Source organism: Centroberyx gerrardi, chromosome 6 (assembly GCF_048128805.1).
Source record: "Centroberyx gerrardi isolate f3 chromosome 6, fCenGer3.hap1.cur.20231027, whole genome shotgun sequence".
NCBI lineage: Eukaryota > Metazoa > Chordata > Actinopteri > Beryciformes > Berycidae > Centroberyx > Centroberyx gerrardi.
The window spans coordinates 20705519-20722132 of record NC_136002.1 but is presented as its reverse complement, the minus strand read 5'-3'; the positions used below and the strand labels follow the sequence as shown (position 1 = coordinate 20722132).

The 16614-nt window shown below is 43.8% G+C and overlaps 1 protein-coding gene across 4 annotated transcripts in view; it reads right to left on the bottom strand.

The window, feature by feature from the left end:
* cux1b (cut-like homeobox 1b) overlaps positions 1-16614 on the bottom strand; it is a 59687-nt gene that overhangs the window by 36810 nt on the left and 6263 nt on the right. For all 4 annotated transcript variants that reach the window (XM_071894208.2, XM_071894209.2, XM_071894207.2 and 1 more), the window contains exons 2-3: positions 5876-5986; positions 1509-1556 (exon numbers count right to left, since the gene is read on the bottom strand). In XM_071894208.2, the coding sequence (XP_071750309.1) occupies positions 1509-1556; positions 5876-5986 (159 nt within the window). The remainder of the gene's footprint in view (positions 1-1508; positions 1557-5875; positions 5987-16614) is intronic.

The following is a 16614-nucleotide window of genomic DNA, read 5'->3' as shown; positions in this document are numbered from 1 at the left end:
GAGTTCCACATTCACTTAGCAAAGATTCAAGCTCCTGGTTAAACTACTTATGGATGAGTTACCCAAGAACTTCGACGGGAATACCCTGTGGTTTATAGTGCTGTCTTGTCCTTGATCAAAGGATCGAGGGGTAAGCAAACAAAGCCAGGCTAAAATTACGCCTTCTCAGAGCTACTCGTGTTGTGGCATGCAACCACACAGAATAGTCGTTTGATTGATGGGCTGCCCTAAGAATGGCGCGGGTGTACGGTATTATCTCAATAATCATAAGATAATGTCTTTCTCAGTTCCGCGACCACCCACTATGCGCCTCAGTGTGCTTTGGTGTGCGCGCGCGTCGAGGTGTGTCAACATGAGAACGGTGGAAACAGCTGACAAAGCCCCAATTATATTGCAACCGTTTCTATTCTCTAAATAGACTGTGGATCATCAGCAGAACATGGTGGAACCACTATAAATTACAGCATTTTTACATAACCACTGGCTGTGGTCGCTGCTCTAACACAAGAATATGGAAACTAACCCAGTGTTAAACTGTAATATTCTATGGCCAGTGGCAAAGCAGCCCTGTCACTATCTATTGAGATGATTTTGTGTGTGTGTGTGTGTGTGTGTGTGTGTGTGTGTGTGTGCTGGGGTTAGTGATATTGTTGGGTTGGATGTCCACCCACTCCAACCCCAAATAACGCCCCAGTCTAAACCAGCCGCTTCCATGCCCGCCGTCTGACTTTCACATATGGGAGGGAGTGAACTGGGAATGTATGGCTGCCAGAAAGCAGGAGTCATGATGAAAATAGGCCAAAATGATGGAGGAGGAGATATGGGGAGAGGTGGGAGTATGATATAATACACACACACACACACACACACACACACAAAATCACCTCCCCAAGGTCAAGGTACATGAAAACGGCAAGCACAATATTCAATTGAAAGCAAATAACTGTGCCAATAATGAACAAAATAGGCTTATGATGCATCTTATCAACAAAAAACAACAAATAACCCCATGCAGCCAAGTGAAGTCTGAGGAAATAGCATTCGGTGAGTTGTGACTGGCTAGAGCCTGGGTTTTGTGGTGCCTTTTTTTGCAGGATGCAATTTAAACACACCCCCGGGCTACAGGACATCATGAATAGGACAGAAAATCAAGAGCAGAGCAGAGCGAAGAAAGAGAGAGAGGAAAGAGGGGAAATGAGATAGTGGCGAGAGAGAGGACAGGAGATGGGGGAGTAAAGAGGGGAGAGGAGAGGGATGGGAGACGAGAGAGGGGAGTGAGGAGGAAGGGGAGATGATTTAAGAGGAAAGACGAAAGCGGAAAGAGCAGAGAAGTGAAGGGTACGGAGAGGGGTAGCGTGAACAGTCAATGAATGTCAAGTAGGCTTTGAAACTGCATTGTTTGAATGCTGTGTTTGAGCATGTGTTTCTATCACTATGTCAATATACACTCACTCACCCACACACACACACACACACACACACACATACACACACAATAACACACTCACCTCTCCTTGGAAGCTCTTGAGCAAGGGGGCAACCTGTTTCCGAAAATCCTAAAAAAAAAAAAACAGAGAGGGAAGAGGTTAGGGTGTTACAGAAATCACAATCACGAACAGAATCACTTTAATCCCAAAAGAACAATTAATATACAGGAATTTTGGTCTTTGTGGCAGTGCTGTGGAGAAACATCGACAATTTACAGAGTTTCACATAATTTCATAGTAGTAGGCTATATATATATATATATATATATATTTATTTTTTAGACTTTATTTTTATTATTTTAACAGGGCTATAAACAAGTCGGTAATGTGAAAAAAAAAACCGGATAGAAAGAGGAGTAGGTTGCCAGGATTCAGGAATTACATTTTCTTTTTCCCTTTTTTAAACAGTTAACACTTAGTTGAAAAAAAGGGAGATTAAGTTGTCACCCTCTCAATTTACCTGCAATATACTATCCATTTGTCTAAGCCTCACCTTTGTCTTTTTGTAGACTTAGAATGAAAGTCAACCATTCCATACTGTATATATACAATCAACTATATTCATCCACTGGCCAAGAGTAGTAGGTACATGGGTAAGCCAATGCCTAGTTATTGCCTTCTTAGTAGTAGGCTATATTGTGATAAAGAAAACAAAACACTGAAAACAGTCCAGTTGCAACCAAACTTGCCACTTCTAATGAATAATGAGTGGTGCGTGAGTGAGTGATGAACATGAGGGTAGGGGAGGAGGGCCAGGTTTGTACCCTGAGGAGCTCTGAGGGACTGTGTTCCTCATAAGAACAGGTGCAGCACCACCTGGGCTACCCAGAGGCAGCACTAGTGCGTGTGAGACAGTGAGAGAGTGAATGAGCCACAGCGTAGGCCTACAGTTAATGCAAATCGTCTCCATGCACCATGTTTTTTTTTTTTTTTAAGATAAAGCAAATGCTTTTCATCCCGTAAGTCCCATTGCATGACTTTCCAGTACAAGTCAGCGCTTTCAGATTAGATAGCCAGTCGAGAATGTATCGGGGGAACATGCAAATCACCACACTGTTAGCTGAGCCTACATCCTGACAAACTGAACTGGAGCGTACTGCAAAAAAGCACAGCAGAATAGGACATTCTGTACAGGCACACTGGATCTGCACGGTTCCTGGACACACACACACACACACACACACAACACACAACACACAACAGACACGCACACAACACAACTGCCTAATGAAGATGTGAAGTAGGGCAACGACAGATGTGTGCTTGTGAGACTCTGCACCTTTTAGAAACCTCCTTCTGAAAGCCTTTCATACTTGATCCCAACCGATGTTACAGAGGCCATGCATCCTAAACTGACCTGGGACCAGTGTCTGGGGCCGGCCTAATCCCAGGCTGGTCCAGACAGGCCGCTTGTCTGGGGCTGAGGACAGGTCATGACCTCGCTGACCCCGCTCCATTGTTACCTCATCAGGGGTCGTTGTGGCTGTTTGTCTGGGCCAATTCAATATTCCCCTGCTGGAGATAATGACCCCCCACCCCCCCCTCACCCCTCCACCCCCCCTGCTCTGGCTCTCCCTTTCTCACACACATACATGATCAGCATGCACATAAAGCACCCACGCACACCAGGGTGATGTCAGTATCGGTTTCATGATTTGCAATAGTTTTTGTTTGTATTTTATTTCCCATTTCTGAATTCAGCTTCATTTCAGTTGGTGTTTAGATGACCTGAGCTAGTTTCTGTTTTTGGCAAAAGGTTTCATTTTATTTATTTTTTAACTTGCTTAGTTGCAGTTCAGTCAATTTTTTTTTACTTGCTTAGTTTCAGGCAAGCAGAATGTGCTGTTTGTGTGTATTAGTGTGTTAAAGTCTTGATAGGCCTTTTTCATTTCACTAGTTCACTTCTATAGTATTCCATTCTCATTTTGGCTTCAGTGAAAAATACATATATACTTTTGTTTAATTTCATTGAATTTGTTTTGAGCTTGTAGCTTCAGCCTTTTTTTTTTTTAAACCACACTTCATTTTTAATGTTATTTGAGTTTACTAAAATGTTTATCCTATTTTTGTAGTCTTAATTTTAGGGGGACTAAATACTATAGTAACCTTGACGAGCACACACACACACACACACACACACACACACACACACACACACACACACACACACACACACACACACACACACACACACACTCAAGAATACACACTGAACACACAGAAGCAAAACACATACAAATAACATGTAGAGGCTAGCCCCTCCTTTGCTAAACACCCGAGCTCTAAACCCCTTCGGTCCACTCTCCAGAGCACCACCTCCCCTCCCCCCTCCACTTCCAAAGATTTATGACCATATAACATAACAATGCACACAGACACCGTGGACAATCTGTGTGTGTGTGTGTGTGTGTGTGTGTGTTGAGGGGACTGGAGGGGGGCAGGCAGTGGGAGATGGATGGCTGGTGTGTGAGCTGCCGGCAGACAGCAGACAGGCCAGCCCGAGGAATCCTCCAGGGAGTATGGAACTCCCATTCGCTGTCTGTCTGCCCCGCAGCTAAACACAAACGTGTGTATGTGCATGCGCGCAGACACACACACCCACACACACACAAAGTTGTTTTACTACCATTGCCTCTGGCCAGTAATCTTTGGGACATTTTACAACCATTCCCACCCTCCCCTCTATAACTAGTAGAGGAGTCCTTACTAACTAAAAGGAAATTAAGAACTGGATGAATAATTCAGACCTAGGAAGCATTCTCAAAAAAAAAATTCAGCAGTGTGTCAGTCCTAATGAATTATGAAAACTTTGTTTTCACGCTGCATTTCTTTGCACTACTTTCAAAATGCTACAAAAGCCTGTGTGTGTGTGTGTGTTATTATGCAGACCATGAGTGCGGTTCACGCTGAGTACAGCTCAGTAGACTAGACACAGTCAACGTGGGCCGGTCTCCTGGTTGTTGAATAATGGATCAGAGACGGACTCCCGCTCAGCCTAATGCAGTCTGATCTGATGTGACTGTGATCTCCGCTGACTGGTCTGGACCACAGAGAGCTGACAGCATGCTCTATAGGCTGGTCAACCACACACAGCCACGCACAAGACACAAACACAGCTCTGCAAACACACAGAGGACGCGCAGGGCGTTTTGTCACGCGCGGGCCATCAAACGCTACGAACGAAACTCTCTGGAACGCAGTCTTAACGCTTGTACGCTTACAATCGTTGGGGAGTTTTAGTGCTGATTCCTATTGAGCTCGTTACAGCCCTGTAATGAATCCTGTCGCTCGTCTGGCCTGGCTCAGATTCCTCCTCCACATACCAGGGAGATGCCAGGGGCCACACAGACGCCAGAGGAGCCTTCCTAAATCACAGCCTTGTTACATTGATGAATGTGTGTGTCCTGTTCTGTGATCTAGGCTATCTGCCTCTGTGTGTTTGTGTGTCTGTGTGTGCTTCTGCTTCTCTGCATGTTTTTTTTGTGTGTGTGTCTCTCTCTGCCTCTGTATGTGTGTCTCTCCACCTCTGTGTGTGTGTGAGTGTGTGTGTGTGTCTAGTCATGAATGCACCAGCCTCCTTGCCTCCCAGTGTGTGTTGCTAGGTATGCGGTTCTACTTGGGAATGAGATTAGAGATGAATGTGTAGGGTAAAGTGAAATTAAGTGTCTTTCGTATGCTAGTACCGTTTTCTCTGGTGTATATTCCTCTACACCGGGTGGGCTACATCCTAAAGTCAATAGTCAAAATCCTCATCCTGTGGTAAATATAATAGGCCTACTGTCTACTCCATGGAGAGTTGACAATTTTCTATCCACGGTCTACTCCATTCATACATAATTCATACAACCATCAATAATTCACCATGGTGACATTACCAATAATAACACAACAATACTTTGTTTTCGCTGTGTGGTTTAAAATGTGTTGCCTTGGTAACAGAGATGAAACAAATATTCCCAGGAGGAGTGATGGGAACACAGGAACAGGACAGAATTCCCTCCTGATCCCACTTAGTAGTGTTGTCACACTCTCTTTCTCCCCCTCCCTCTTTCTCTGTCTCGCTCTCTCTCTCTCCCTCACTCGCACACTCACACACACAGACCACACTTTCTACACGCATAAAAAACTAGGTCAGATAATACAAACTCCTGAGGGGTTTTCTGTTTTGTCTCTTTAGGATTTCAGGGAAACTAATGGAGAGACTATTTTTGGGAGCTAAGCCCGCATCTCTGCGCCGTCTACTCCTCCCTTGCTTTCTCAGTAAATAATCACGGCTAGATTTATGAAGAAGACAGAGATACAGAGAAACGCAGAGGCAAACTATGATAGTCATAAAAGGACAGAGGGATGTATGCGTGGTCGTGTGTGCGAATGTCTGATTTTCTCACCTCTGGTGTGTTCTTCTTGAACTCGCGGCTCAGGTCGATCAGTTTCTTCCTGGACTGTTCACTCTCGTCCTGTCTGTTGGCAAGCTGTGTGGCGGTGGCGTCTAGTTCTTTCTGCAACACAAACACACAGCTTTGTAAGTTTCTTAAGAGATGTACTGCACATATTATCATCCTTATCATTACTGTTAGTGTCATTACTATCATCAGCATCATTCATATAAGGACAGGAGCTGTTTTCTGATTAGACAGCAACCTCCTTGACGGATCTGGCATGCTGCAGGCCATCCCTCCTCGCCTTAGCTGAACTTGGCTGGCATGTTGCGGCAGCAGGGGCACAGAACAGAACCACAACACCAACACCACGCCAGGGAAAACCTGTGTCTACCAGCACTTTGATCTCCTTCCAGCACAAGCAATATCTGAGCCATTCAGCCTGTAAGTCAATCAGTCACTGGTCTGTCGGTCATGACAACATCTGTACCGAAGAGTCTACACACACACACACACACACATACACACAGCGTTCAGAACAATTCATAACCGGCTGCCCCAGTCGAGCCCCTCCCCACATGACAACAACGACAATATAACACCACAATTATCAACAACAACAGTGTTGTCAAGGCTGAGGCAGGGCCCTCCTTTATCCTCATCCATTTTACATTGTTATTAATAGCTGTTTATGGGAGTTGTTCCAGATGATGGGCCAAGTGCTGACATTAACAAGACGTTCAGGCCTTGTAAAGATTGTATCTCTCTCTGCTGAGTGTGTGAGCTGTGCTGGATTATGTTTCTGTTGAATTCTTGCCCTCTGTCACGCTCAGTCACTCTTTTCCCTCGTCTTTCAATATTCTCTTTTCAGATCATTCACTCCCTCCCTCACTCTACCAACAGTGCCATCCTCTCCTCCATTTAAATCCCTCTCCTCTCTTTTCACCCCTCCTCCCCCCTTCTTCTGCCCCCTCCCATCTACCTCCTGTGAGGCCGCCCACCCCTGAGAGTGATTAAACGCTGCTGAAGGGCCGTTATGCTAACTAACACACTAATCATTTAATACACACATTACCACAGGGGCCCTTGTGGCCCAGTCTGCTGACAAGGTCCCAAAACACACACACGCGCACACACGCTTGCCCCCCCACCCCCCACCCCCCACCACCAACACACACACAAAAAAAAACACAACCCTCTGAAGAAATGGTGTGATCAAGTACTAATTAGGAGATTTTTTCCCCCCATCAGCATTAAGTTTAATTCCCTGACCAACCGTGATCTCGTTTTATCCATAGACCGTAAAAAAAAAAAAAATGGACTTGGTGTCTGTCCTCTGCAAAGGGTTTTACGCAGTGGCGCAGGACGCTCAAAAAATGCTCACTTGCTTACATGCCATCTTGCTCTGCCTGCCCATGGAGCAGTTGATGTAGCAGTCTGTCTGCCCATGGCGATGGAGCAGCTGCGCTAGCGGTTAGTGAATTCGAGCGTGCGCAAAAGCTTGTGCAACGCTGGATAAAACAGGAGGAACCTAATAAATTTGAACTACATTAAATTAATTGGCAAAAAATGAAAGCCCTAGTTCATGATTAGAGGTGTATTTATTATAGCAGTAAAGATTAGGTAGGTGGGAAAAAAAACATAGGACCCATTTGGTTAAAAAACACCAACATAAACCAACGTCAACTTGTCAAATATTAATCACAATATATGCAACACAAAATAATGTATTAGTCTATTTGTGGCTTGTGGGTCATGTGTTAAAATGTTATTATTCCAAGTATTTGTTACTGCTGTGTTGGGAGGGGGGGTCTCTCAAAAGTCAAGGGATAATGCCTTTACTAATCAGTAACGTTAAATTGTGAAAATAAAAACAAAATCACTACAGAGGAAAATACCATGAATGACCAGTGGAGTAGTGGTTATACAACAAATCTCCCACCCAACCAGCAGGGACAACACCCTATACCATACAAACACATATAATGAAATGTAATTTGGTTTGCCGTATATTGTCTTAATATTTTGAGCACTAAATTCACCACTGAACTCAAGCTATGGCACACCAGTGTGCCTGGCCACACAAGTTGAAAACCACTGCACAAGATGCTAATTATCTCAACTTGCCTGTAAAACATTGTTTAGCTCAAGTCTTTTTGACGCTTATCTTTAAAATGTTCAGAGCTAATGGGTTTACAGAATTAAGGCCATAAGCTTCACACTACATGACAAATTAAGATTTCCAAAATCTTAATCAGCAGCAAGCACACACATTTTCCTGTTCTGGCCTCTTTTTAATGACAGTAATATAGCCTATTACAGCCTACAATTTACACTATTGTTTCTTGTAATGAGTTGGAAGTCTTAGACAATAAACAATATAAATTGTAAAAACTATTTTCTTAATTAACCTTATCAGAATGCTCTTCTGACATACAAATGACGGACTACAAATTACTCCATACAACATGCAAATAAGTATAATTCAACACTAAATTAGGAGTTGTTTGGTCACCCCCTTCCCTTCACATACCTAGTAAACATAAAGCTTTAGATCATCAAAATGTCAAAGAAATTCAACACAGTGACGCAAGATGACCATTTATCCATATGAATTAATGGAGGAGTCATGTTTCTAGGCAAAGCTGTAATACATACAATCTGCCACTAGGTTTATGTCTTTGGAGGTCATGTGCCAATCCCTGACCCCCCCAGCTATATCCTCTCCCTTTCCAATACCCTGTGCACATCCCAATGGGTTACCAAATCCCCACCCAAAAACGTTCTCACTGCTAAGCTAAATAAACACATCACACATGAAAGAGGATTGATTCAATGCCAACTGGGCAAGTAATTACGGGCTTGGTCTCCAGTTTAGAAAAAAAGGACCTTCAGACCTAGTCGGGTTTTGATTGTGCAGCAGACTCTCTCCCCAAATCAGCAGACACAGTCAGACTTTACGCTTATCATGTTGATAGAGTGTAACATCTGCAAGTGCACAATCACTTCTGCCTGCCCCTTACCGACCATTAAGAGACTGATACTGATGCCAATTTTGAAGCATAGGTTATTTTATGATGATGGGGTGTCATATTTAACAATTAATGTAGGTTGAATAATGAAAATGTGGCTACACATTTGGCTGTATTCTCTGCCGTATACTGTTTCTGTAGAACATGGCTTCTTAGCAAAATAAACTGGATTTAGAAATCATGGTCAGGATCATATTACCAAGAGCAGACTCAAGCCAGAGATCCACTGGAAACATCAGACGCACGCATTTTCAAACATAAAAATTGTTTTGAAATTGCCAAACGTGCACTCAGGGAGACCAGTGGAGCGTCAAACCGCCTTGATGCGTCTGCTCTGAACTTGGTTCAATTTAGGAGCATCAACAGATGACCAGAATGGCTGTTTTTCATGGGGTTTCTGAAGTGCAGTGCAAAAGGAAAAAGGTAAGATAATACAATTTTTCAAAAAGGCGATATTATCAACTTCAATTTGCAGTCACATTACAGGTCGGATTTGGATTTCGTATATTAGTACCCATTAGCAGCATGTCAAGTCAGCTAGTTTGTTAAGTGTTATCAATCTGTAAAGAGATGGAAGGAGAATCCATAAGGCCATCAGACATGGTCCATCGCAGTGGCGAAGTGCAAATGCCAATGCCTTGGTGTTGACGCTTGGTGTTGACAGTTAAAATCTCCTGTCTGCAGTGCACCATAGAAGCGTCAAGCAAATGATACGCATCAAAAGTCGTGTCCAGTGCTTTTAGGCCTTCAGGCTCAACTTCTAGGTTGAACTTCCTAGGGCTTACACTGGCCCGACTTTTTGGGGCCTCACCAAATCTGTAAACTGCCTTTAAATGAAATCAGCTTAACAATTAATTTAATGGATCGGTGGATTAATTCATTCCTTCATTCAAGTTAATTCCAGCACTATTTTTAAATCTAGTTATGGCTGGGTAGCAATGTACTGTCTGTCTAGTTTTGCAGAGAATGGAATATGGTGTGCGCAGAGGACCATAAAGTGGTCTGTAATGTCTATGTGATTGCCCTAACAGCCCTGCTTGGCTTGGCTGGACTGGCCCACAGCAGCAGTCCCTGTCCTGGTTCATTTGGTCGTCTGGTCAGCTGTAAAGACTATTGGAACAGATTGCCAACACTCCCTAGAGAGACTTCAACACCGACTCAGCCAAGAAGCCTCCCGCACACTACCCCACGCGCGTGTGCTCACACATGAATGCACACACAGGCCGCTGCAGTTACTTGGGGAACCCAGTCTTTCCACATTCTTTTGAACTCTGTATCAAAAGACAAAGCCTGGTAACACGTTCTCGCAGCGAAGGCCTAGTAAAAGTTTGGCTTGGTGAGATAAGTTCACACTAGGATAAGAGGTGAAGACTTCGCATGAAGACACTTCCACTTGGGGCCAAAAGGAAATTAGTATCTCTCTATCCTACCACTGTGGTAATAATACTAATCACCGATAACAGTCACGGGTAAACAAATCCTATTACCCTTGGCCATCAGACCCTAGGTGTGTGTGTGTGTGTGTGTGTGTGCGTGTGTTCATCCCGTCTAATGAAATTCCTTCCACTCCTCTGCAGGCAGAGAGAGGCCTTCTATCTGACTAATTCGCTCTAATTACTCTAATGAGCCACAGGTGATGATACAGTGAGATTGATTAATTAAGAGGGAGGCACCAATCAGGCATGTCTGATTATGGCGATCATATCGACTACAGACTAAATGAGATAACAAGAGACAGACGCACTTTAATTGAGGTATCAAAACTTCATGGAATTCCTTATGCCCTCACGCTCCGACGATGCCGAGACAGATAGGCTGGAGGAATGACAACAAAACTATTGTTATGTACACAGTACGAAGCTAATCTGATAGTCTTCTGTACTGCCACGGTGACCAGGAGTGTACACCGAGGAGAGTACACCGCACCAGGATTTGCTGCCTCAGATCTCACTCTCAGTAGAATACTTGCCGCTGTAACTGCTAGAAACACTTTGTTTACACGTTGTCTGGAGTCACCCATGCCAAGTAGTCTGCCACTCCTCCTTTAGTCCAAACACAATGTGGGTTAACTGTTCCACATTCGATGCATGTTTTACACATTAATCTAATGAAGTAGCGCTCTTGAATTCGTGCCCGGCATAAAAAGAGACAGACAAAATGTATTCACTTCTGCTCTGTAATAATAACACTAAATTAGTCATAATACAGAAGAGGCTAATATTTGAAAATCAAATTTTTCTGTGTGCGTACAGAGTGGGAAGCTTTTTACAGACTCTGCACTTACAGCATGACACAGATGATGTTTAAGAGATGAAGTTTTCTGTCCTGCCAGTGCAGCCACTAATCTTTCCCTTTATCTCTGACAAGTCTGAGGCTGTTATGTGGTTGTGATAGTAAACAGTAAAGGCGTCTGGAAAGATGGCTTATCTGCAATCTACGAGGCCTACCTTTCAAAATCCCCCTCCATCTCCCCTCTTTGCGTTCCACCTCCCATGCGGCTGAGCGTTCTGTATGCCAAACCTACTGTGTGGGGGTGGAGTCGTGGGGTGGCGGCTCAGTCAGGAGCGACAGCCACGCTTGCTACAATGACACGGTACATGATCACAGATCACAGGCACGCCCCCTCAAAACACAGCACAACAGCAGCACAGATAAGAGACTACAATCCAGGCTGCCTGTCTGCCTTCCTTCCTCTGACATAGCAGGGTGCACAACTCCAAATGTGCCGGTAGATACCGTATTCACAAACCACACAGGGTTTGAAGAAGCAAATCTCACTTTCTGCTTTTCTTCTCACCCATTGGAGTCAAAGCCACAAAGTTTTCTTTACCACAAGCATGCACTGTAGTTGCGCTGTGACGGCTGAGCTCTAAACACTTTGTGTGTGTGTGTGTGTGTGTGTGTGTGTATGTGTGTGGAGGGGTGGGGGTGGGGGTCCGCCTACCATTCTCCACAGTCTAACAAGATGCTTGTGGTCCCTGAGCGTTTTGCTCCTTTTTTTGAACACAGATCCATATCTACCAACAGCACAGGAGCTGTCAAGACTCACCTCACTGACGCTGACTCAAGCCTGGATCAAAAACAGCCTTTTTACACCGCAGCCTCGTTCGTATTGATCCATGTTTCTCTGCTGAGAGATTGGTTGTTGTTTTATCTCTCCAACATCCAAGCCTTAACTCTCCTGAAGCTTACTGGGGGCTATTCATTATTTTGCCTGACCTATTGTCTGTAAAGGGGTTTCGGAGGCCAGGCCCAAGCCTAAATACAAACATAATGAGACTAAGATGGTTTCTAGTATAGAGGAAGTGCAGCTCACTTGGTCTCATTTCATAGAGTTTGAATTTAGCTGGAGGCCTGTGTCACAAAGGGTGAGTGGTGTGGAGTGTGCGAGGGGAGGAGAGGGGTATGGCGATATGCTAGGGTGTAATGCATTGGTGAAAGGGCAAGATTTTTCATCCCTGCGTTTACAGGGTGGAACGGCCGGGATATTGAGATCTGAGATAGGATCAGAGGGTAGTGAGCTGTTTCAGCTACGATAAAGGCCACGCATTACAAACAGAGCACAGATAGAGAGAGAGGGGGGGGGGGGGGGGGGTAGGGGGAGATAGAGAGAGAGAGAGAGAGAGAGAGAGAGGGAGGGAGAGAGAGAATATCACACCTCTCATCCCTGAATTAATGCCTCCATTCTGCCAGGAAGCCATTCTGTGCCAGTGAGAGGAGATTGGGGAGGGGATGAGTGCACAGATACGGGGCTAAAAAATGGAAACTGCGATCATGGAGAGGGGTGATAGGGATTAATCAAGTCTGGAAGAAGAGTGGAGCTCTCCAGGCCCCGTAGCACATATACAAGCCTGGGACCAAGGGACTCAAGCACCCAATTGAAATCACTGCCATTAGTTTACATGATATCAAATACACACACAAATTACCACCGGTGGTCATTGACAGGATCACAGGTGCAGGCTGGCTACAAAAAATTCTGCAGACATCCACTTATCATCCCAAACTCCTGTATCAGCTAGCCTTCGTGGCCTAGAAAGACTATGAACCCGACAATGGAGCAGTGTTCAAAGTTGTTCAAATTCAGTTAGGATTTTATCTGTTCTCATTAAGTTAGCCTATTTGATTTGTTGTAATTCACTTAGAATTCCAATTTAAGGGCAGCTAGCTGTTCTATGCTATTGGCACAGTTAAGGGACAGTCAAAAAGATCTGCATCACCCCCATGTGCCTCTGTTCCAATAAATCCCCGCTTTGCATTGCCCTTTTTTCCACATTTTGACTAAGCCTTGTCTATGTGTTATAACTTTGTGTTATAATTTTCTAAAGGCCTGATGATGACACATCCGAATGAGCTGTGGCAAAGGCTATAAAAACAGCATGTTGAGTTATATGCATAAATTGAAAAGATATATGAAAATGGCCAATTAGGTTAGATATCTCAGCACTTTTTATGCGTCCAGCCCATGTAGTCATCATTTTCTAGTGTGGCCTAGCCCTTCTGACTGAGTTTGACATCCACGGTCTATACGATCAACGTCAACGCCGCATCTCCTGGGGCCAAGTCTTACTCAGCCTTTATGAGTAAGAGTTTTCTGTTCTACTTGCATGACTTTTTAGAGGAAAAGGCAGAGAAACACAGTGAGAAAGAGAGAATGAGCATAGCTAATCCTAACAGTAATGACAGAATAATTAGCTTGCGTTAGGCTAAGTAATGGGCTGTAATTATATCATTTATTCTGTGTTGAGAGAATGTGATATGAAGCTCACACAATGAAGGAAGACGAATTGAGCTCAGTGGGAAGTAGGATGGAGCATGTGTAAGAGCTCAGGCTCTTTCTATTGATTGATCCAAACATCAAACGAATCACTAGAGTAATGGGGGGAGTGAAGGACAGCTAAAAGCTATTTGGAGCCTTCACTGCATAAAAGACTTGACCTGTTCCACACAGCCTACATATCAAAACCATCAAACAGCAATCAATAGACCAAAGCGGTCAACTCAACAAACCGTCACCCTACTAAAACATCAAACCCCCGGCCCAAGCATCAGATGATAGGCTACACTCAGCTTATCCATTACCATCAGATAAAGAGGAGATAAAACGCAGAGCCTAATCCTTTCATGTGTCGTGACAGCCACAGCAGCCTCCAAGGCATTCCTTCAGTCTGGCTCTCAAATAGTTTTATGGCGGAAGGCAGCCATTCAGCCAGCCAGCCAGCCAGTCAGGGCTGTTCTGGTCTGTTTGTCTTATTTCACAGTTTACACGCTGTTTTATAGGTAGTTATTATGGTCACCATGGTGATGCCATACGTTTTTTTATGGTCTTTTGGTCTGAGGGCAGAGAGTGTAATAAACGAAAAAAAACACACACATGAAAACAAAGACTCACAAAACACACTCCTGCTGTGAAAAGGTCTCTCTATCCCTCCTTCCCTCCCTCCCTCTTTATCAGTCTCTCTACATGCCTATCTCCCCACTTTCTGCCTCATGTGAAACATGGATAGGCTAACTTAGAATTGTCCTCTCTCATTCCACATCTGGAGCTGATCAGAGGGCCTCCTGGAAGTTGAGGCCTCTGGGCCTATTAATAACCATACGGCTGAACTCCGGGTCAGACAGCAGTCAACGGATGGGCCCTTGTCTACTAAACAGATAGTCCCTTCCCCCTTTCCCTTCCTCAAGAAGACAACTCTCTCTTTTAAAAGTCAGATGCTAGGCAACAAAGCTTAGCAATGTACATAGAGTTTCATGCTTTTAATATGGGGCACTGAACGTTTATACAGAGACTATTCACCTTCCCCCTTCCCCCGACACAATCAGAAGCTCACACATGATTCACGAATGATTCACAAATGAAAATAAGTAAACGAAGACTCGAGTGTTAGGCTTCTGAAGTCTTTTGAACAGCCAACTGCTAGTCATTTTCCCCTTTAAAACCAATATAAATATATAGTCAGTGGAAAATTGCCTGGGCTAATTGTGAGACCATTTTCTCATTCAGGGCTTTTTATCCTTCTCTCCGTGGTCCACACAACAAGTTCAAGTTCAAGGCAGCTAGACCTGTTAAAAGGAAGACAGATGGCAAAGTCATCATCTGTTAGCTCCAAAGGTTAGGCCAGTCAGACAGCCCAGGTCATACTGGGGTCTGCAGGGTCAGACCACCTCTGAACCCTGGCTCCAGTCTGACAGCTGCTCAGGTCAAAGGTCAGGGAGAGGTTAAGGTACCGTCTGAGGACGTCCAATGTAATTAACAAATACAGAATTGTGCCATTTGTATAGAATTTCCCATGTATCAGAATAAATAGCCATTGGCCGGTCCTAAGTATTTTAATCTTGCATTAGGCAAAGCTTGTGCACTAATATTAGGAGGATGTTAAAACGATTTAATCTGATGCCCACTGTAATTTGCATTGGCATGACTTGCATTACAATGAGTTTGGTTCACCCATTTAAATTAGGAAGGCTCTAAGTGTAGCCATTTTCCCCCAGTGATTATATCTCCCCTCAACAACTGAAATACACGTAAGCAGTGCCTGCAAAGTTCCTCCGAGTTAGGCCAAGTTCACACTTATTAGCTAATCTACAACGTGAACATCTAAAACTAAACCAGTGTATTTCTGTTAAACACAAAATACTTCCATCCAACACACACAGACACACACACACCTGTGAATACAGGGTAGTTGAATCATCATAATCAGTGGTAGTTTTCTGCTGAGCCCAGCCAGCAGTCTGTGTTATTTTTAGAGGCCTGACACAGAAGCAGGACGTCCATTTACTCTGTGAGTTGGCAGTAGGACCATCACAGCTCTGGCTGCTTTTTAACTATCAAAATGGGAATGAGCTCAACATAAACACTGTGAAGGTGGGGACGTTCATAGAAAATAAAGTTAGCTAAGATCCCGAGCCATTACAATTCCATTACTTAACATTAGGCCCCTTATAACACAAGGTGGTGTGTGAAAACACTGAACCCATACAACATTACTGACTGGACATTGAACAAAGATCAGACAATCAATACAACTCTTTACCTAGTCTTACATCTGTGTACTGATATTAGGTTGTCATTAAACCGTCCCTCCAGCATTTTGCTGAGTTTTTCCTCTTATTATTGTGACTATAAACACTTGATTTTCCAGGCAATTAGCAGTGTTTTCTGTTTATTTGTGGAAAACTGGAAGTAAATTGACTGATATTTTGAGTCAGAAGGACACATTTGCCACAACCTGGTTTTTGACAAGTAATTTCATCAGACTATTTACTCAGTAAATTTAGGATGATTTGTGAAAGTCTGCTCCCCAGTCATTTTCCAAAAAGTTGAAAAAAAAGTGAGGGGATTTACAAGGTGATGTAAGGAAACTGCCCAAAACTGCTAGCCCTTGCATTATTTGCAGGGAACTCTTGATTTTGGAAAAAAGAAATTCATGCAGTTGCAAATCACAAACTCCTGGATGGACTGATTATGAGAAGAAAGCAAGTGAAAAAGCAGAGAGTAACAGAAATTGGAGAGAGAGAACCCAGGCTACAGGTTGAAGGCTGTTCCCATGTGATTTGATTGATGGGCCGAGCCCAAAGGCCAGCTATGGATCTAGCAACTCAAGCCATGATTGACATTGAAAATTACACAGTGTGAGCTATTAGCAGATAGCAAGCCATATCATAATTCAATCCCTACACCATCAAAGTGCACCAATATCATAATTCAATACC